General features: G+C 40.7%; 1 protein-coding gene across 12 annotated transcripts in view; it reads left to right on the forward strand.

Annotated features, from left to right (window-relative positions):
- spag9b (sperm associated antigen 9b) overlaps window positions 1-21,799 on the forward strand; it is a 49,120-nt gene that overhangs the window by 5,437 nt on the left and 21,884 nt on the right. For 10 of the 12 annotated variants that reach the window (XM_034227496.1, XM_034227489.1, XM_034227486.1 and 7 more), the window contains exons 2-7: window positions 3,985-4,105; window positions 6,723-6,793; window positions 9,679-9,773; window positions 16,419-16,566; window positions 20,306-20,693; window positions 20,798-20,891. In XM_034227496.1, the coding sequence (XP_034083387.1) occupies window positions 3,985-4,105; window positions 6,723-6,793; window positions 9,679-9,773; window positions 16,419-16,566; window positions 20,306-20,693; window positions 20,798-20,891 (917 nt within the window). Of the gene's footprint in view, window positions 1-3,984; window positions 4,106-6,722; window positions 6,794-9,678; window positions 9,774-13,663; window positions 14,251-16,418; window positions 16,567-20,305; window positions 20,694-20,797; window positions 20,892-21,799 lie in introns of those variants that run through there. The other 2 variants (XM_034227497.1, XM_034227495.1) reach the window with 2 other exon arrangements.

A 21,799-nucleotide genomic window follows, 5' to 3' on the forward strand; every position in this document is an offset into this window, starting at 1 on the left:
TCACTTGTTAGACGCTTTTATCCAAAGCGACTAACATTCTCAACACTGTGGGCAATCCCCACGGGAGCACTTGAAGTGGACACAACGACATGCTGACTGCAGTGGGGTTTGAACCCTGATCCCAACACCAACGCTCAACCCGCTGCACCACACGCCTCCCAGACCCAACTGGGCCCTGTAGGTCTCTTTCCCTCAAGCCCCACAGTACATCCTCACCCCTTGTGGAAGAGAGAAAGAAGGTCACTACTTATAGAATAAGGACATTCTATTTCCAGGTAATTCATTGCAAATAAAGTTCTCTACACTGAAAGAGCTTTGAGAAGCAAACGGCAGAGAAAAACATCTTAGCCCGTCAATGACTGAATTGTGTTTTTTTTATTAATAAAAAAAAAGGCTCGAGGTTCAGAGAGTTCACAAGAGCATCTAGAAACACCTTTGTTTTGCACCTCCACTCTCAATGTGCTGTGCGTGTAAAGAAGAGGCTGTTTGTAATGGGGAGCTCAGGTGATCCTCAGATGATATCCATCCTTCCCGCCCAGAGCCCGACCACAGGGCCCCTCCTCCACAGCACCCACATCACAAGACTGGACAGTCTTTTTCTGTCACCAAACACCTGACTCAGCAATCAGCTGAGGCATCAATAGAAGGAACAAAACCAACCTTCTACAAAAGCAACAACAAGAGAATCATTCTTATTCTTCGATGTGTTGGTTATAAAGTGTTTCAGGAGCGAGTCATTAACCCGATAATTGGTTAGAAATGTTAACTTCTGGTTCTCTCGTCTCAAGTCAATGACATTTTGAACGGGCGTTTGGTTAGATCCCTGAAGTAGCGTCTGTTGTTAACACAAGCTTAAGAGATGGTTATTCTACAAAATCAAATACTTCAGTTACTCATGAAGTTTAAAGCTTTTATGGCTTTAAAAAAGTCAATGGATATATGAGACTGAAATGAGACATTCCTCCTTTAGTAGTCACAACAAAAGGAGTTGATCTGTGGGATAATTGTAATGATGAGCTGAAATACTGTGCAACTTTATCTAAACTAAAACGCTTATTTAGAAACCAAATCCTGAATGGTTATGAGCAGGACCTGTGCATTTCTTGTTGTTGTAAAAGTTATTTATTTTTGGTTGTTTTGTACAAACAATTATTTGTTCAAAACAATGAATCCAATATCACGGATGCTGATGACCTAATCTTTTATTTTCATGAACAATGTACTCTAGAGGGGGTCGGACCAGAACAATGTACTCTAGAGGGGGTCGGACCAGAACAATGTGTACGCTTCTTCTTGCCCCTTTTGAACACGACAGAAACTATTTGAGAATTATATTTGTATTTGTTTATACCTTGAACGTTTTTTGTTTTGCTTCTCTTTGTTATAATAATAATAATAATTAGTAGCAATGTGAAATAATGCGATCATGCCGTTAAAAAGCTAACCTAACGGTAGCTTTTGAATTCTGGCAAATGCATTTAAACTTTAAAAATCACAAAACTGGTGTTCATTTTAAATGATTATCGTTGAAGAGAACTTGACGGCATAATTCATGTTTTTTCTTCTTCCAAAAGAGCTTGTTTTATTGCAATAATTACAATACAACAAAATCAGATTTTCCTGCACAAGGGCGATGATAACTTCTGGGCCGGCGTACAAAACAATGTCATCAATTCATATTTCATTTCAATGTTAAAGAGGAAATATTCTGCTTGTTTTCAGGTTTTTATATTTGTGACACGTCTCCATGCTTTAATGTTCAAAAAGCTCTTTCTTTTTCTCATACTGCCTGTGCTGCAGCACCTCTTTTCACCCTCTGTCTGAAACCAGAGCCCAGTCTGCTCTGATTGGTTAACGCTTACCCCCAGTTTCCACCGGGTCCGTCTGCGCCGCGGCGGTCGTAAGGATCGCGGCCACTCTAGTCAATGGGTGCTATTCCACCACACGCGCCGTGTTACGGCTCAGTCACGGCCCAGAAGCGGCTCGGCGCAGCGCTTCTCTAAAATTAGGATGAATCCTATTTTTGCCGCGGCGCAGCCGTAACATAAGGTCGGGCAGGCAGCCCCCCCTCGCAGGAAGTGGAAAGGTGAGCATCCGGGCCAGGCCCATCCCCCACATATACTAATTTAGCAGACCCCCCTCCTTCATCACAACACCTCCACTACGATACGCACAATGGACGGCGAGGTTTTCATCATGGAAGTGGAAAAACACACTATTTTATATGATGTAACCAATGCTTACTACAAGGACAACATCAGAAAGGACAAGGCCTGGTTTTTAGTCGCTGCAGTTTGTGGAGTGGAAGGTAACTACATAATAATGTTTTAAAGTTAATTAATACTTGTAGGTATAGTACAGAGCCATTCAATAAACACAATTTAAACAGACACACAAATAAAACATTTAACTACGTAGCCTACTTACTTTCTTGTAGAAGTACAAATGTCCAGGATGCCCGAATCAATAACAAAACTGCGAGCCTGCACGCACGACGCTACGCTTCTGAAACGCTTCTGGGACGCGTCCGGTGGCTTATGGCGCTAGAGGAGGTCGGACCAAAACCGCGGCGCAGACGGACCCAGTGGAAACTGGGGGTTAGAGATGCCCCAGCCCTTTTATCACGTACCATTTTTGGGGGCGCGAGTGTTGCATAGTGATGTTACACAAGTAAACAAAGAAGTCCAATGGAGGAGTTTCAGCAGGGGCGGTGGTGTGTGGGAGAGGAACTCTCTGGAGGGAAACTGTTTTCGGGTTATCTGCTTTAACTTTGTTCTAGTTTTCTAAAATCTTGTCAGAGCTCATCAAAACTTCATCCAGATTAATCCATTCACAAACAAAGTGTAAATTGCCATCAGGGATTAACGGTTTACTCACATAATTAGTTTTATGAAATCTTCTTAGAGGACCGGTTGGGAAGCTGGATCGAAGTAATACGTATAGAAACGTTGTGTTCCTGATGATTTATCTTGCATGTTGGTGTTTCTGCACCCAATGATCTCTGTGATCCACTTTCTCATGAAATAAAAACGGTCATAGTCCCTGATCCCCCCGGAGAAGGACTGAGGTTACTAACAGCTGCTGTGAAGATTGGAAAACAACCATGACACTGAAATCAACTGTTACTAACTCGCCCAGTAAACTGTGCCTGTACACACACAAAAACACACACAAAGGCTGTTAGATGTGTTTGAGAAGCCGGCGCTGTGCACCTGTTGCTCTGAGAGGTTAGATGACATTCACAATGCAAAGAAGACGGATACGGTTGTTCCCAATGTTCCACTGGTGTCAACACTGTGAGCATGAGAAGGTCTGAATCAAGCACGAGATTTAAAATCAATGAATCAAGCTTATTTTATATTGAACTTTATACACAATATGTAAAACAAAAAATGGACCACCACTTGAGACTTGTGGTGTCCTGGGAAGCTGTTCTACAATTGTGGGCCGTAATTATAAAAAGACACATTACCTAGGGCATTTGTTTTACATTAAGCATTATAAAAAGCAAACGGCCCTGAGGGATATACAGAGTTCATGGGTTAAAAGCAAATCTGATAAATAGCTAGGAACAAGACCATTAAAAGCTTAATAAATCAAATAAAATGGGTGTGATTGGTGTGAAATGGTGCTCTATCTGGTCCTCGTTAATAGTCTTTCAACTAACCCTAGGTTCTAAACTTGGTACATGGTTTGAAATGAGTTTTTCAAGTTTTAAACCCAGTTTCTCTCTTTGAGCTTCAGAACCTTTAATCAGGAGCCCCAACTCTATTTCCTGCACACTGAAAGTGTCTAATGTAATAGACGGTGATGATTAAAAGGTCATTCATGTCTCAGCAGGCATGTGTGATATTCCTGTCACTGCCAGAAACCAATCATCTGACCATTACTGAACCAGGAGTTCACAGTACTCATTAGAATGTCAGGGCTTTGATAATAATTCCTTTTTGGTTCTTTCCCTGTATGTTCTGTGTTTATCTGCAGAGGTACATCGTCTTAGAAGACTCCCAGGACGGCGAGAAGAAAGATCTGCAGAGTCGACTGGTGATGCTGGAGGCACACTCCCGTCAGCTGGAGCGCAAAACTAAAAACTATGCCGATCAGAGTAAGTTCACACACACAGGTTTTACTGTTCTGCCTCTATTCTAGGGTAGACACACACACACACACACACACACACACACACACACACACGACCCTGTGAGCAGCATTGACATTTTGCAGGTCTTGTGACTGTGTGTTAGCCTGATGTGCCAGAGGGCAGATGGACTCCCATGTCCCAGCTAATTAAGGTAACTAACACAGGTTAACATGACTAGCCTGCCAACTGCCATGTCTGCTAAATGAGCTGTAATATAATAATCAGCACGTATAAAGAAAGGCTCAGTTTGAAGTACAGGAAGAGTCAAGGCTGTTAACCTGCTTGTTTTTCATCTAGAAAACCCTTCTTTTTCCTATCGTTCCATGATTTTGGATAATGATTATGGATAATGATTTGCCTAAATCACTCATGTAAACAGTGAGTGATCTAATGCTTTTTTCTGAGATATTAAAATATATTCAAGTACAAGTCTTCCCTTAAGTCTTAAGGACTGTTTTTAGATCATGAAAATAAAGCCCTCATGATGAGTGCATGACTGCACTGTTGACAGTGTGTGTGACCGCTTGTTAGTTTCAGCGCAGGGCCGTAAAATACGCCTCATTCATGCCGAGGGAACACTAGTGTGGGTTTGATGTCAGTGGATCACTCAAACATACTCTAAATACAATATTAACCAAAGGAAACTATGATGAATTCAACTAAATAATACAAATGAAAGATAGACACACCTCTGGGCATTTGTTTAGAGGTACTAGACGGGAAACTAGAAAAAGTCAACAGAAAAATTGTTGGCAATTTTCTGGTATAATCAATACATTATTTCAGTCATTTATCGACTGAAAATATTGTAAACATTAAAAAATGCTTAACATTTCATACACCTAGCTATTATCGATTTAAAGAAGGTAAAATAAAAAAAGGGAACATTAGCACATTATTTAATAATGACAGTAATGATGTATACACTCTAGCTCAGTAGAATGTATTAGGTACCGAATTGTTGTTCTCTTATTGCTAAATTGTATCAAAGGAAATTTGAAAACAAACAAAACTTGGATAAACGACAACAAACACTCAAAATTATTATCGCTTTATTTACTTTTTGTATTTGATATACTTATTTCACTTTGACATGAATGAGAACATAATGTGGGGCTTTCCTTAGCATCACTTCCATTTACTCACACCTCTGTATTTAACCAGGTTATTTCTGCTCCACTCCTAGTTCCTCTTTCTGTTTACATCCCTCTATGCAGCTGCTCACTGCGGAACTGTTCTTCATTGATTACGTAGGTGTTTTTTCTATATCAAGTACATGAGCCTTGTTAAACACCTGAACAAAAGGATATTTCCGACATGTGCTGCAAAGCATGAAGCATGACAGGTCGTGCAAATAAGTTGTGACAGCTCACAGCCGGCTCTTCATGGCCACTTGTACAGAGGGTAAGGGACTTTGAAGTGCCACTGTCAGCTTTTTGTTAGAGGGCATTTGACATCTGGCAATGCAGGAAGACTGTGTGGCTGTTGTGACTACAAACTGATCTCACCTTAAGGCCACAGATGGATTACCACTGAGGGTGATTGTTACTATTAAGATAAGTGTGTCTATTGTTAATTACCTTTATTGCACTTTAGTTTAAATTGTAAACAGGAAATGTGTAGTTTAATAAAAAACAACTATTCACCAATATTTCCAGTGATTACCTTAAGGTTACTTTGAATGTTATTATTTCAAACTGGGGCTGCACATTCATCTAAACTTAAAGAGGCTATATTATGCAAAATGCATGGCTCATATTTGTATGTTGTGCTTCTACTGTGACATGTTTACATGCTTTAATGTTTAAAAAGGTCTTTATTTTTGATTGGTCGTCCGTTATGAGATGTGTGGGAAATGTTTCCGCACATGATACGCCCCTTGGCATACCACGTACAATGTGTTGGAGCGTTAGCCAATAGAGTGTTTCATAGGGCCTCTTTAAGTAGTAATGGCAATATAGGCTATTCATTAGTGTAATATTCAAATTGCAGGAGGCGCAATATGTGTTGCAAGCTAAATATGTGTACATTTTATTCTAAATTAAGGAATTACTTTTGCAACAGAGAATTGCTGGCCCTACAAATCGTATTCTATGGACTTCTGAAAGATATCTTTGTTTAATGCCCTCCAATATTGTGAATCAATTGTAATATCAGTCGAAATAGGTGAAATTAGTTTTTTATCTTGAAACCCTACTACAAACCATATCCATTAATATAAAACTTTTGACACCATTGAAATCAAAACCCAAGGAGCTGCTAGGTCATTTTAAGATTGAAAGTCCCTGCTTCAGAGGGCTGAGATAACCTGTCTCCTTGTGGTTCAGAGGGGCTTGTTGATGCGTGGTGGCCCTCCTCTGGCTATGAGAGGTTATTGCACTCTAGCACCGAACGGTACCCCAGAATCCAATGAAAGACATTGTGTATACTTGGTTTCCCACTGGACACATTTAGTCAGTGTGGCAGTTTGATCCATACTTGTTATTTATTGAACTATTGCTGTTGTTATTAAGATCTTTGTTGTTAACTTATGGTGTTTTTCATGATATGCACTTTAAGTACATTTCTTTTTTCCATGCAGTTATCAGATGTGACGAGAGAGAAGCAGACCTCAAGAAGGAGTACAACACGCTTCATCAGAGACACACTGAGGTATGTCTGCCTGGGATAATGACGTGTGTTTGGTTATGTCACATATGTCACCCAGATACACACAGTGTTGTATCTGTATTTCACATAACTAATGATACACGGTGCAGAGAAAAGGTCGCAATTTGGAGCCTCCACCTAATTAATGACATCACTGTTTAATAGTGAACACAAGATCATTTTACAAACAGCTTGAGTCTAATATTGATGTCAAACTTCAGGAACAACATAAAAACATCAATAAAATATCACTTGTCAATATAAAAGTGAATGTGTATATATGAAAAAGCAGTAGATAAATGATCTTTCAGGCATTTTTTTCGAAGCATTATATAGAGGGAATAATTCAGTTTATATACAAATTAGCTTCTCAAAAACACATCAAAAAGAAGAAATTAATTATTGAATTATTCCACATCAATACATTCCAATATCAGTGTAATTATATGCACCTCTGGTTCAACAAAAAGTTGTGAAAATTAAAAGAAAAGATGATTAAAACATGAAGTATCCAAACATGAATAATGTTTTTGTTGAGTCATTAATCAGCCTAGTTCTCTTAATAAATGATGCATCGCTAACAGATGCTCTAAAACAGGGGGGTCAAACTCAATTTCATCGCGGGCCACATTGGAATTATGGTGGCACTCAAAGGGCCGGTTGTAACTTTAAGACTATATAGATATTTAATATATATAACATTACATTATTGCCTCTGCATTGGATTATTATCAGATAGGGTAATAACTTCATAATTAGCTACGTCTGAAAGCAGAAGTCTACGGCAAATTAATTGCAAGTCTCTTCAGTGAGAATGTCACAAAATGATTTAAAAAGAAAAGCAACATTTTGAAAAAAAAGCAAAGTTTTGAAAAAAAAAATCGAATTCTAAGAAAAAAAAGCATATTTTGTAGAAAAAAAAGTCAAATTCGAGATGCATTGTGGGACATGTAGTTTATGGGCAACGTGCTTCTGTAAATCGGCATGTAACCGTATAATAAACATATTATATTCTTTGCAAGCTCTTGTGGGCAGTGGCGACTGGTTATTAGGGGCACAGCCCCACCTAGTGTCAGCAGAAAGTATTACAAATAATGATTACAAAAAAATGCAAAAAATATATTAAATATATTTTAAGATCATGTTTAATCATCTGATTCGTCTGTACATTGTTGTAAAACAATTGTCTGTGTTCTTCTAATTAGTGTCTACACAGTGTGTGCCTATTGAGCTGTTAAGAGCCATGTGGGACAAAACCCGATCCTGCCCCTCCCTCTCTCTGTCTAAGTGAACGGTGACTGTAAAAACTACACTGCGCATGCTCAGAATATTTTCCTATTTAATGTGTGTGGCAAAAAAATAATGACCATAGGGGCATAGAGCTGCCATCCCCACCATACGTCATCTCACATCATTCAGAGCTGATTGGCTGTAAGTACGTGTGCCGCGAAAAGTGTGGTGTGTGAAGAGGAGACGAGAGAGCTGCAGTGACGCATCCTAAAACCCGGAAGTAAGCTGCGCATGGCTTCCCTCCACAAAAAAGCAATGAGGTTTCTCCATAGGATTTTAGAAAATAGCTCAAAATAAGATCTGTGGGAAACAAACCTGTTAGATAAATACACGTTTTGTTCAGCCGGATAATATCCACATGTCTACCCTACTTTTATAATTTTATAATCATAAATCTATTGATTAGATTAGATTTATGATAGACTTTTGAAACTACAAGAACATAAGGAGGACTTTTACAAAAAAGTTATGGAGATTTTTGTCCAGAAGGATAGCATGGACTTCATCTTCAAGTCAAGGTAAGACTGGGAAAATGGGATCTTACTAAGAGAGAACAATTCAATATTTAAATGATAAAATTAATTTTTTTTGGGTATCCTTCTGTTGAACTGTCTGTTTAAAATTAATTGAAGCATCAGACAAAAAAACCTTTTGAAAATAATATTATATTTTGATTTATGTCTGTAAACCTGAAGAGTCAGTGCCAGTGCCTCACCAGCCATGAACCTCACTGCAGAAGCTTATAGACATCTAAGTTTTTTGTGCCCCACCACTTTTGTACATATAAAAACGCCACTGCTTGTGGGCCATAGAAAATGAAGTCACGGGCCGGATTTGGCCCCCGGGCCTGGAGTTTGACACCCCTGCTCTAAAACCTCTCAGCCAACTGCTGATCTGAATAATGCTGAATAGAAAAGGTGAAGGTCCGATAAAAGCTGTCACCTGCATGCTGCAAATCTACATCCTGTCACAGCTGAGTCTGGAGACGTATTCTTCATGTGTGAGTGACCATGAATGTTTCAAATGGTATAATCACGTATGCTGTAGTTTGGTAGCAAGCAACAGTCATTTCATCATCCTCGTTTTGCACAGGTTTTTGGGATTTTAATATAGCATAACACATGTTAACATTTAAAAATAAACGGCACACAACCTGTGCTGCTCTTACTTTGAAATGCAGAAACCACGGCCATCGCATATGTCTGAAAACTCTGTGTATGTTTGGTGCAAAACATAGAGTTAAAATCCATAAATGCTTTTTTGATCCCCAAACATAACTTGATTCACAAAGTTATGAAAGATATCAACAAATGTTTTTCATTTACTTAAATAAATGTAAGTAAATCAATTGAATGTATCCACAGATTTGTTTTAATTTGCAGATCAATTTTATATGTGCAAAGTAATTTCAGAGTTTACAAATCTTATTTTGCATATGTGGAACAAATGCAACATATACATACAATACATATATATACATATAATTATTATTGACACTTTAAACAATTTGAGTTACAATATTGCCATATTGAGACGAAACTACCTCCAAATGAAATTGAAGCTTATTCCACGACTCTGTTTTGCCATATCCCTTCCAGATGATCCACAGCTACATGGAGCACCTGGAGCGAACGAAACACCAGCATGCAGTCGCACATGAGCCCTCAGATACAGGGACATCAGCCAGAACACGGTGAGACAACCTCACCATACTCATTACATACTGTTAGTTCCTTCTTAAAGAGGCCTTATTATGCTTTTTCGATATTCCCCTTTCCTGTAGTGCGTTATACAGGGTTCCGGCGGGGTCTTAAAAAGTCTTACATTTGATAATCTGGTTATATAAAGGTTTTCATTCGTGTTAATGGTCTGCAAAGGCTACATCCCAAAGTTTCCACCAGAGGAAGTTTCTCTCCCACCCTGCGAGATTACTTCCATTACATAATGACATCACTGTAATACTCAAACTTCAATTGGCTAGTGCTCCAACACATTGTACGTGATACGTACCGTTAAGGGATGGAAAATCTCTTAGCAGTTGACCAATCACAACAGAGCTGGCCAGCTAACCAATCAGAGCAGCTCTGGTTTCAGACAGAGGGTGAGAAGAGGTGCTCCAGCACAGGCAGAATGAGAAAAAGAAAGTGATTTTTGAATATTAAAGCATGGAGACATGTCACAGCAGAGGCACAACATACATATATGAACCTGAAAATGGGCACAATACAATAAATGAGAACATTTGATTTTAAGACTTGACAAGGTGTGTTTTATGTCCATTCAATTGCTTTGGACAGTAACCCTGTTTTGGAACAGACTTTATGGAAGATAGACCTTCATTATAAACTTCTGAAATAAATGAAACTGGAGTTGAGTGGGACAGCTAGAGCAGTGAGTCTCAAACCTTTTTCAATCATGTACCCCCTTTGAAAGAAAATGCAGCCAAGTACCCCCTGATCAGCGCAAAAACTATTTGTTAGGGGAAACATGCCTATATAAAGAGGTACAGCACAGCGCTGCACCATCAGTGTCTGATTTATTAAAACAACAACCTTGTAACTGAGAAACACTTAAATGCTACATTTCAAACGTTTACAATCCATCACTAAATTCATGGCAAACCAATTTTAACATCAATAACACTAAGACGACATTAGTTACATTGAACTGATCTTTTTAATAAGTTGTACTTACAATGTAGTGAGAAACATGGGCTTGTGCTTCACTGAGGACCTTAGTCATGCTGACAGGGAGGCAAACTGCAGTTATTACACTTTGCGGTTTGAAATATGTGTAACTCTGTTAATATAAAACCCACACTGCTCAAACTTCCTTACGTTTCCTAAAATTGGTATATTTGTAATATATATTGGATTCACTCAGTGTGGCAGGAAACACTACCACTTCGTCAGAACCTTCTAATAAATACAGAGGCAGCTTTGTACAAAATATAGGACAATCTTTCTTTTAACCACCAGTTCATTGGTAAGAGGAGAGAACAAGAGGAAGCGAGTCCACGGGGCACCAGAAACCCCCACTAGACTGTGGAGTCCACTTTTAAATACACTTCAGCAGGGCTAGTTTTACTAGCGTTTAACGCGGCACACCACACCAAGAACACGGCATGCAAACACCCTCTGCCGGAGGCACACAACTAGGCTAATTATGAACACACACAGCACACACACACTGCAATGACCCAACCAACAATTTAGGGCGAGAGCTCCAATTCGTCGTAGCCTCTCCCCTTCTGCTCTCCTTCCATACACTGTAAAATACTTCTAAAATCTGACATACAACAATATAAAATAATATACGTAACTCGCCAGTTGGCGAGACCCTCCCCCGGGGTCTACGCTTGGGACGCCATCCAACTCCCCGGGGATCAGCTTCGCTGGACGACGTGAACTGAGTCACAGCTGGTGTCCGTGTTGCTTTGGCACCGCCGTGCGTAAGGAAGGATCGCGGCTCGCACTCACTAAAACCCCGGCCCTGACTATCTATAGGAGGTAACAGGCCTCCCGATCCTGACACTCGAACGTCTCTCCTGTCTGGCTGTCTTCGTCGCCGGCAGCTCTATCCGCTGCGAACGACACCCTCCCACCCAAAAGAGTGCTGAGTCACATGTAGCGTTCTCCAACCCCCATTCACAGTTCTCCACTGCCTTTTCTCTCTCAGCTGTCAGTCCCCCAGCTGTGAGTCCCTCTGCTGATTAACACACCTGTTTCAGTTCAGTTAATCAGTGCCCATGCAGGCGCATTCACATCAAACATTTATCAATTTATTTATTTTTTTCATTACAAAAATAAATCTCAAGTACCCCCTGCAGTACTCCAACGTACCCCTAGGGGTCCGCGTACCCCCATTTGAGAACCACTGAACTAGAGGATGCTGTGGATCAGAGCTGTCAGTCATCTCCAGTAATCCTACGATGGCCTGATGAGCTCTGTGGCTGATTGCTCACTTGTGGAGCAGATTATGCCTACTGCCGATGCAGGTCAGCAGACCCACCATCAGTTATTATGAACATATCAATTTAAAAAAAGGCTATTTGTAATTAGTATTTTGTGTGGATATACTGGTTCAGCCCTTTGTGTCAGCAAGTATTCACTCCGTTTCTGTTTACACATTGGTCTCCCACCCTAGCCATCGGATGGTTTGTTGATGATTCTTCAATGTACTGCCACCAAATCTGACCTATATTCACATCCACCTTTTTTTCACATATGCACGAATTGCAATACGTTTGGTCATTGATTGACTTTCCCTCTTGCACCATCATCAGGTCAACATATATAAAGTAATACCAGCCAAACTAAAGACACTAGGTCGACTAATGGACTAATGACTTTGCATTTAGTGCCGAACAGTAAATACTAGCATAAACCATAATACCTGCTAATCATAGTGGTGCAGTGACGAGTCCTAAATCCCGAAAGTGAGTTAGCATTTTACCACTACCGGTTCCCTCGTCTCAGAGCCAATGGGATCTCTCAATAGGATTTTGGAAAATATCTGGAAATAAGGTCTGTGGTCGACACACATTTAAGAGACGGATCACGTTTTGTTCTACGACATTAAATCCATCAGCAGTGACCCCACTGGTGATTTCTGAAGAGTTTACGTGTCTGAAAAACGATGGTTGTTACCAAGTGGCTGAATAGGACTACAGAAGTTGTCGAGGTCATTACGCCGAACACGTAAATACTCCTAAGTTTGTTTGCCCTGTTCTGCTTGAAAGCAAGTTCCTGCCTCCTGCAGACTGTTCAAAGAAACGCTTCAACTTGTTCCATTTAGAATCTGTATGTTTGAATATGGATCTGAAGTCGGCGTGACGTTGAAGCAGCGACCCTGCTGTAGCTCCTTTATAGCATAACGTTAGCATTTTGCTTCTGGCAATTAGATTTATGATTATAAAATGATAAAAGTAGGGTAGACATGTGGATATTATCCGGCTGAACAAAACGTGCATTCATCTAACAGGTTTGTTTTCCACAGACCTTATTTGGAGCTATTTTCCAAAACCCTGTGGAGAAATCCCGTTGCTCTTTCTGTCGAGGGAACCAGCAGCTTACTTCCAGGGAAATACGTCATCCCTGCACCGCTCTATTAACATGTAAACGTTGGAGTTTAGTTCAAGCACAGCCCCACAGAGCTGTGAGCAGACAGAAAAGAGTACAATAATAGTGTTGTATGATAACCATTTAACTTATAAAGCTACTGATATAAATAGTTGCAAACTTTCTTTCATTGTGCCATTTCTGTTAGTTTGTACTCATAAGATTCCCTGTAATTTACTGCTTTAATTCTTCTTTAAAACATAAAACAGAGGTGTGAATAGTGGTTAACACTGTAGTGTGTATTTAGAGAGCCCCCATTAAATCCTCCAGTTGACACACACACACACACACACACTCAATTTTAGATCAGACTCCCTGTTTGGCAGCCAATAAGCTGCAGCCTGATAAGAGGCATACGAAACAAGCTGCCTCAGCACCCAAAAGAGAGAGTTAGACAGGGAGGGAGGGAGGGGTGGGGGGTGCCACAGAGTTGAGGGTGGGACAGCGTCAGAGTGTTCCAGACTGCACAGCGGCAGCTGTGTCGTATCTCAGCAGAGGATAGGAAGAGGGAAGGAGGAAGGAGACCCTGCTAGAGGAGGACAGTGGAGGATAGGAGCTGCTGCTGCCTGCCTCTCCCTGCTCTCTGTGGATGATTTACTCTGCGCTGTGTGTTCCTGCTCTCACTGCTGCTGAAACCTCAAGGATTACTGTTGTTGTGACTGCTGCTCACAGTTGTGCTGCAGTGTACGGAGCCAACAGCTCTGCTGCAAACTCCCAGCCAGAAGGATACAGCATATTTGACCTCCACTGTAGATGTACTCAGTGGCCAATGTCCAACCTCCCAGGCTGAATTTGGTGCTTCAGTGACCCACCTCATTTGCCATCATCGTCTGAACCTCCTGGTCCCTGTTGAGGCACTGGGCCATGATCTGGGGGGGCCATGAGCCCCGGGCGTATGCTGCTGTTTGTTTTTGGCTTTGTAGGCGGAGCGGTGGTTATCAACTCTGCTGTGCTGGTGTCCCTGTCAGTGCTGCTGCTGGTTCACTACTCTGTCTCTACCGGCGGCTTACCTGCCCTGCCTTCTTTACCCTCCTTACCCAGAGTCAGCAGGTACAACCTCTATGTGTGTATCTTATCTTTATATGCTTAATGAATGTATCTTCTCTGTCGTCTCTGTAAACTGTCAGTTTGTAGCCACCCCTGCCATGTGGTTGGGTTATAACTGACGGCATGAGACTGCACTCTAAAAGTAGCCATATCTGAAAGACTATATCGCTATATCTAATTCGCTAGAGTTTATAACTGGTAATGATTATTCTCATAAGTAAATTAGCATCTTTTTCAAGATAAAATGGTAGTGGATGATTTTCTTTTTCATCCCGGTTGAAATAACAAAAGGCCACATTGGTCACCACCAGTGGCCTGCATGTGACCTCTTGCTCTCAATATGGTGGCGTGTCCATTGTTTTTGGACCTCTTTTCAATGGCAGCCTTTGTTCTGCTCCACTGTACAATATTCACTTGATACCAAGCCGCTGGAGTGAGAATAACTGCTGGTGTTTACCTGGTGTGATGCAGTGGAGGGTACTCAATAATGCATTAAGTAAATATAGAGTATTATTGGACTCTCAGTGCTCAGAGTTGTTGTGATTAGAGTATCATCCCCTCCATGCAAGAGTGTGCTGTAGTGATACGTTTTATTATAAGAGATGGAGATGGTAACAGATACAGTATGTGTTCATGCTGATATATCTCTCTGCTGACATCCTTTAATAACACTCATGCTGCTACAAATCCCATCATAGAGACAGATACAACTGGATTCATGTTATTGCCTGAGCTAATAGATGGGAGGTAGTGGAGTTTATGAGCAGCTTTATTTCTATTCCAATCACTTCAGTGCCAAACTGTCCCAGTCTTTGAAGCAACACTTCTCTGTGAAGTCTCCACTCTGACTCGTCACACAATTAATATTGTTTTGTCCGAGTCATTACATGAAACATGCTGACATTTTAACTACTTGCCCGTTTATTTAAGCAAAAGAAAATAAGTGTTACTTCAAGCTCTTAAAGTAGCGTTGGCAACTTTATTTATCACTTCACCCAGCACTTTTCTACCAAGGGTCACTTTCTCTGCAGGAATCTCATCACAACATGAAGAGAGAGGGTGACAACATTCTAATGAGAAACTGTCCAACCGGCTTTATATATTATAAAATATATCTCATATCAGGCACTTCTTATTGCACAATATAAATCACTTCATACGTGTAATGTTCTTGCACCCTGCTGCTGTTGGGACTGCTTTTCTTGGTTAAGGTCTCCCTAACTCTTCTTTATGGTACACTTTGGTCTAAACAGAAATATGTCTACTGTTTTTGGATAGATTGCAACAGAATTAAGCAAAACATCCATTGTACACAGAGGATGAATCCTAAGGACATTTCTAACACTTTGCAAGATCAAGTGGCTTGTGCAGATATTCATGGTTCCCAAACGATGTATCGTACTGCATTTGTAATCCTGTCTATTCCACTAGCGATGTCATTACGTTGGCATTTGTGATTTTAGGAAAGAACTTCTGACCACTATTTTTGTGGATTGCTTGGACATTTGTTATATACACTCTTGAGGATCAAATGCTATAACTTTTGCGAACTCCTAACTTTTCGATTTCAGTCTATTTTAACAGTCAACATTTTGTATTTGTCCACTATATGGATTGAGGATTAGCAAATATATTTTCAGGTACAATTTTGGTTTCCTACAATTATGAAAACTATATCAAACAAGTTCCTTTATATTGTATCAAGGATGCTGTTATTCCCAAATATGATAGGGTTTTTACAATGATCAAGCAGCCTTTGTCCAATTACGTTGGTTTATGACTAAATCCCAGCCAAATTCATTGTGTACTTCACCCATCAGTTGCTGCTATACTTTGTGATTAGTGCTTATTAGCTAAATGTAACATCCTTACAAGCTAAATAAGATGGTTACCATTATGAGCTTGTTAGCATGGTGACATTAGCATTCAGCACTGCTCTTCCAAGTATAGCCTCATAGAGATGCATAAGAGGCTAAGTAAGCGCTTTGAGCACCAGGAAAAGCGCTTTATAAATGTAATGTATTATTATTATTAAGTCCTGTTTTCTTTTTATTCTAATAATGTGAGAAAGACATCACCAACCGGCCAGTCTTTCAGACATTTGTATATTCCTTTCTTTCGAAATTGCGGTGTTACATTTTGATCAATCCTTCTATTGTCTTTATATCCAGAAAGGAGCGTCCCATCTCCATGGGCATATTCCAACTTCCCGTAACTGATGGTGTGACCCCTGAGCTCCACAAGGAACCCGTTGAAACCCCTTCAGAACCATGGAGATTCAACAACCTTAGCCATCCATGCTCTAACACCAGTCTCCAGGTATGACGTACACACACACACACACACACACACACACACACACAGGGATTTATTTGACCGGTTTCAAAGTGTTAGTTACTGTCAGATGTTGGCTCATACAGCTTCCCACGGATGGGACTAGTGACATCATCCCCAGTTCATTTAAATAAGGTTGTGGAAACCAAAATGCAAGCCCTCAATGCCAAAGAGAGAGTACATTTCTATGGAGGGAGAAAGGATTGTTGAGTGTGTCCAGAATGTTTAGCAGCCGCTTGTGTGTGTAACGGGGTGGCTTGAAGCCCAGCAAGCAGAGGAAGTGGTACCATTCTGGGGCCTGTCTTTAACCTCAGGGGAGGGTGGAGAGGACAGAGTGTCTTCACATTGTTGCTGTTGGAGACCATGTTGCAGGCAAGGCCATCATGAATATTAATGACTGCCTAATAGGTATTCATTGGCTGTTATTACACTAGTAGTATAGGGTCAGAGATAAATTGTAAGTTTAGAGTTCAGGACTTGTTTTATAACAGGCATCAGAAGTGGTTGATAATTACTCTTATCAGCACCTAAACCTAAATCCAGTACAATTGAGGTGTAGCAGCACATCTTTCTCCCACAACTGCAACACACACAAACACACCACCAGGTACTCTGGTTAACATATACAGCAGTACCTTTGGAAAATGCCACAAAGATTTACAGTTAATAATCCATTCCCTCTCATTCAGACCCGGTGCCAGAACAAATCTAAAGGGAGGGCATATGATTTTCATGGGAGGTCACACAAAACCATCACGTGCTGCGGGCCTGCGGCACAATATATATCAAACAGCAAGGCCAACAGCATTGCGCAAAGACGCACACTTATCACAAATACATACACAAATAAAGGGCAACATAGAAACCACTTTTGAAACATTGTGTGCGTGGCAGCACACACACTGGTAAATCACGAGCAAGGCACACTGGTTAAGGATGGCAGCTTCCTCATCGTTGCACTCGGAGAGAAATAGTAGAGACGGAGACGATGAACTGTTTAGCCCGCCTTGGGCATGGTTTATTTTCCTATGCACTGCAGGTGCATCCTTTCGCTCAGCCGAGCTAACCTAGAACATTATTTTGGCCAACTCTGCATCTTTGTACTGCAGCGTATACTCAAACAGCGATAGGAAGAGCCCACTGCCTGACTCGGACATGCTGTGGAGTGAATCGTGGTCACCTCTGAGTGGGAGTTGGTTGACAGCTAAAAAAGCTAAATATCAACGACAGCTGACACGTAATAACGGCTCCGTGCCAGCTGATCTGCACCAAAGTTCATTTCCTTATTTGTTTCTTTGCGTATCTGTCTCTCTCTCCACGAACTCTCACATGAAATGTGTTCTTTTGATGCGGCATGCCTTAGCAGTCCTTTATCAGTCTGTAATGCGTGTTTCCAGTCGCAAAAACCTTTGACAGTAAAAGCCGCATCAGATGAAGACGTATTTACTTTAAACTGTCCACAGGGGAAACAAAAGGCTGCGTCTGCTTTAAACGAATCTTCAAGCCATGGTCTGTTGTACCATGCAGCGGCACAAGTGCGCTTCTTTCCTGAAAACAATCTCCCTGATAACGATCCAGTTTCACCTGGTTGGGTTTATTAACCCCAAGATCATCTGGGGCTGTTGGTCTTTGAGCGGTTGCTGGCCCAATAGTACCTGTTGATGTTCTGAAAGGTAGCGTCTGCAGTGGAGGCACCGGCACGGAGGAGGAAGAGGAGCTGCGGGTGTGGTACAGGGTGTGGCAATGCAGGTGGTGGTGGTAGGGGCACAAGGAGCTGTGCCTCGGAGGACAGCGTTGGTGGCGGCCGCCTTGATGAGTCAAGGCTTGGGCTCGCTAACTCAGCCCCGGGGTTTGCTGAGGTCAAGCTTGTGACATTAAGCCGTGCTGCTGCAACGGCAGGTGCAGGGTCGCCAGCAGCCATACTGGCCAACCCTCCCGATTTTCGCGGGAGACTCCCGATTTCATTGCCCTCTCCCGGTTTCCTCCCGGGGTCATATTTCTCCCGATTAGAAGCCATTATCCGCAGAGGAGGCTGCTCAGTGCAGCTGTAGTAACAATAGAGTAAAAGCAGCATGCAGACATGAAATGAAATACTGCCATAAGTCTGCAGTGAGATGAACTGGACACAAGAAAAGGGATAAACTAATGTAGAGAATCTATCTCATTCAATATCTGCTTGTGTTATTAAAGTCTGCTCAAGGTGACCGAGGGATCTGCTGCCTTGTTGTTGTCCTGATTGATTAATTTCCCTCATGCCCTGTTCTATTTGTAGCACTCAAGCCAATGGCATTAACAGATCAAAACAATACAGGGTTAGAAATTCTGCGTGCCACATAGAGCTGCTGAGAGCTGCTGAAACCTCAGTGATTATTAGGTACTGTACATCAAGGTCATTTTCATTCATACAGCATTTGCCAACCTAGTCACTTTGTGTAGCTATAAATATATGGCTCGAAACACTGTTCGCTCGTGTAGTTCAGTTTAATCAAATCAAATCAAATCCTGCAACGTCCTGTTATTTCTGTATGTTTGTACATTACATATCACCTTTTTTCACATGAAGTCATTTTGTGGAATTAATGTTGAAAAATATTAATGACCCAGGTGTTTTAATATCCCTCATTTTGAGGAACAGTTCTCCCCAATCAAAGAGGAAGGTGAAAGTTCAAAGGAGACATTTCCCAGTCAGGATGCTGAAAAGGACCAGGTAGACCTGTGTGTGACTCAGAGAAACTCTAACCCTGGCGTCTACCAAACATATCAAGTTTAGTCATTAACACAATTGGCTTTGGTGTGATTAAATACAATGATGCTAACATACTGGCTTCACTTCATATGTCATTGACACTGCATGATGCTGACCTGTTCCCTTATTTATTTTTAGCCGGTCTCAACATTTAAAAGCAATATATTTTTAGTTTTGGTATTTTCTGTTAATTGGTAACATTAAAATGATTGCTATCCATTAAGGTAAACCACTAGCGTATTGGGAGAGTTGATGACACTGAGCCATGGCTTATCTGAGATTGATCAGTAGCCATTACTTATACTCACTGAGCATTTGGATCCATATCTTAAGGCTGTTTTCACACTCAACCACAGTTTGGTTTCTGGTTGTTCATTGCCAGAAACGATATGATTTGTCAAACATAGAATGTCCTGGTTGCATGTGGTGGTTTGGTTAGTGATTGGTTTGTGTTCAGCTGCATGTCAAGGTGCACTGGTGCACACTGTTGGTTGTAACATCTACTACTCTTGGCTTGATTTTATTTAAATAGAAGGAATGTAGATGTACGTGCTATTGTAGTTCCTCAAATGTTGAAGAATCATAACTCGTGGTTCACTTACCAGCTTTTTTCATAGCTTATGATTACATTATCTCTGTCTTCATGTGGCCGAAGTATGCCTCTGGTAAAAAGTTAGTTAGTAGACCATGAGTTAAAAAAATGTTGTCAAGCTAATGTTTTCAAAATCAATGTCAACTTTGATGCTCGTTATTCAAAGTGTTTATCTATTTAAATCAAGTTTGGAAATGCAGTGAGTTTTGAACATATTTTCACCTTGATCCCACTTTTGTTTTATTGTGTTCGGATCAATATGTTATGCAAAGTAGCTGCATTTATTGCCATAGCCATGAAGAAAATAGATGTACCTTTTTGATTTGAATGATATCCCCTCACTCTCTTCTTCTCCACTCCTCCTCTCCCTCCTCTTCTATCTTAAGGATGAATTGGCCGGTTCCAGCTCCAAGTCCGGTACTCCAACTAACCAGGGAAGGGTCTCCAAAACGGGAACTACTTTACAAAGTGAAGGGTCCCAGGGTGGTGCCTCTAAATCAAACACATCTTCACACAGTGCTAACTCTCAGTCAACCACACAACAGTCTCCTCAGGACGGAGTGTCTACCGGAATGAGTCCATTGACATCTGGATCACCCCTGTCCCCTGCTGCTTCCAATGTTTCCATGGAGTCAGAGGAAGTTTCTAACGGGCTCAACAAGAACCTGGACAGGAGCAGAGGAAAACCAGAGAGCAGTAAGAACATTGCAGCCGTGCAGGAAGGACAGCAGGGTCAGCCTGGACATGACGCCTCTACACCCCTCAAAGCTGATGGTACGTACTGCAGTAAAAAAGTAACACTTTAACATTAAGCTCCCCTCAGTTTGAGAGTACTGGCTACTCATCCCGCTGTGTTGTATCCCTGCTGGTTGTATTAGATGGAGCGGAGAATGTGGAGAAATCTGAGGTGCAGGCCATCATAGAGTCCACTCCAGAGCTGGACATGGGCCTCGAAGGCTGCATAGGAACGAGGTACAGGACTTATTATTGGATGTTGTATCATCATTACCCTAAAGTTAGAAAGATTTCAACCCTTTTCCCTCACTGGGGATTTATTTTTATTTGTTTTAATTGTCTCTACGTTAATGCATATAGCATACATTTTGGGAACATGTTTTTTGTTTTTGTCAACTAATAGAATTATTTAAATAAACCGGCATTACATTTAAATTAAGAAAAAAATAATATTGGGTGGTTTTCATCGGAACTGAAGTTGGTTAAAACAATGTGACTTAGTTAAAGTGAAAAATATTAAAACTATAATTTAATGTACGTTTTTGATGCAGACATTTTGTCTCTAATGACATTAGTGCACAACGGTTAAATGATGTTACTGGCATAGGTCTATATATTATTTTTCCTCAACAAATTCAAGTAGACAACCAATGTCTCCCATTTTAAACATGCCGAAGACATCCCCTATGACTGCCGTATAAATGTATTTTAATAGTTTTTGGAAAGCAATGGATCTCTGTCACAGAAAAATAAATACAGTACATCAATATAGTGAAATACAAATCATTTCGGTCATTAAATGGTATATGTTAATAAACAGTAAAACATAGATTCACAATGCACAAAGTGTTAAAAATACTGGTCAAAGGAAAAGTTATGTTATATCAATGTTTATTTCCTCACAAAAACGATGACTTTTTGCCGTGACAAAGACAAGGCCATCATGAAATATTGTTAACGAGACAAAACTGTGGTTTAAAATATAAAAACTTGAATACAATATCTCTTTAATCAACTAACAACAAAACACGGTTAGGTTGACTCAATATAATTAACTAACAATGTAATACAGGACTTTAAAGAAAATATAAACAGCTGACTAACACGAATACAGATGTATAAGACTGGCGTTATTATGCAAAAGA

This window comes from Gymnodraco acuticeps, unplaced genomic scaffold, assembly GCF_902827175.1.
Source record: "Gymnodraco acuticeps unplaced genomic scaffold, fGymAcu1.1, whole genome shotgun sequence".
In the NCBI taxonomy this organism is placed as follows: Eukaryota; Metazoa; Chordata; class Actinopteri; order Perciformes; family Bathydraconidae; genus Gymnodraco; species Gymnodraco acuticeps.